This window comes from Suricata suricatta, chromosome 16 (genome assembly GCF_006229205.1).
Source record: "Suricata suricatta isolate VVHF042 chromosome 16, meerkat_22Aug2017_6uvM2_HiC, whole genome shotgun sequence".
Classification (NCBI taxonomy): Eukaryota; Metazoa; Chordata; class Mammalia; order Carnivora; family Herpestidae; genus Suricata; species Suricata suricatta.
Genome location: NC_043715.1, coordinates 50,280,655 through 50,281,518, shown reverse-complemented (window position 1 = coordinate 50,281,518; position 864 = coordinate 50,280,655). Strand labels below are relative to the sequence as shown.

Genomic DNA, 864 nt, shown 5'->3' with positions numbered 1-864 from the left:
GTCTGCCTCTCTCTCTCTCTCTCTCTCTCTCTCTCTCTCACTCTCACTCTCTCGCAGACATACCAGAGCGAGGAGTGAACCCCATATTTTAGTTTCTCTTCTTGCCCTGGGCCCCCTAACTTCCCTCCTCAGGAGACGGGGAGGCTCAGGTGCCGGGGTCTGAACCCGTCTGTATTCGGCCCTGGCGGGGGTGCTTGTGTGACCCCGGCGGTCGCTGCGTGGCTGGTGTGGGGCCCTGCCTGGGGCTGTGGGTGTGTTTACACGTCAGCAAGTGCTATTTCTGCCTCTGAACAGGGGGAGTATCCGGCTGTGTGTCCGCAGGAGTTTGGACACCCTGAATCTGGGCCTTGGACCATCCGAACATCAGCCTGGGGGTGTGTGAGGGGGGCCTGCGGGTATCCCTCCATCCCTCTGCCCAGTTTTGACTCCTGCCTTCGACAAGGGTTTCCCCCCTGCTCTCAGTTTGTGGATTCTCCAGAGTTCAGGGTAAATCCTGTGCCTGCTCAGCTATCTCGGAGCGCAGGCCGGGTTTTTATCTAATTCCTGGAGGACCCAGGACCCGGGCAGCCTTGGCAACTAGTGTTCTAATGAGATACAGCCGGGTTTCTGTGACCGAAACTAATACTGAGCTCCGACTGTGTGCTGGGGGGTGTTCTGGAGACAGAACAGGGGGAAAGAGCACACTTCCTGGCTTCCCGAAGCCCCCATTCTATTGGAGATGGTGAGGGAGAGAGAGAACAGACCAGTGAGTAGTTGTATAAATATAAAATAATGCCTGGGCATGACAAGTGCTCTGAGAGAAAACAGGATAAGGACAGAGGACATGATAGAAGCTGGACAGCGAGGGCCTCAGAGAGGGAGACA

The 864-nt window shown here is 56.2% G+C and overlaps 1 protein-coding gene across 1 annotated transcript in view; it reads right to left on the bottom strand.

The window, feature by feature from the left end:
• Positions 1 to 85, bottom strand: part of MEIS3 (Meis homeobox 3) — an 11,198-nt gene extending 11,113 nt beyond the window's left edge. Inside the window, exon 1 of the mRNA XM_029924335.1 lies at positions 64 to 85. Within this exon, the coding sequence (XP_029780195.1) occupies positions 64 to 85 (22 nt within the window). The remainder of the gene's footprint in view (positions 1 to 63) is intronic.
• Between the last annotated feature and the right edge of the window lie 779 nt (positions 86 to 864).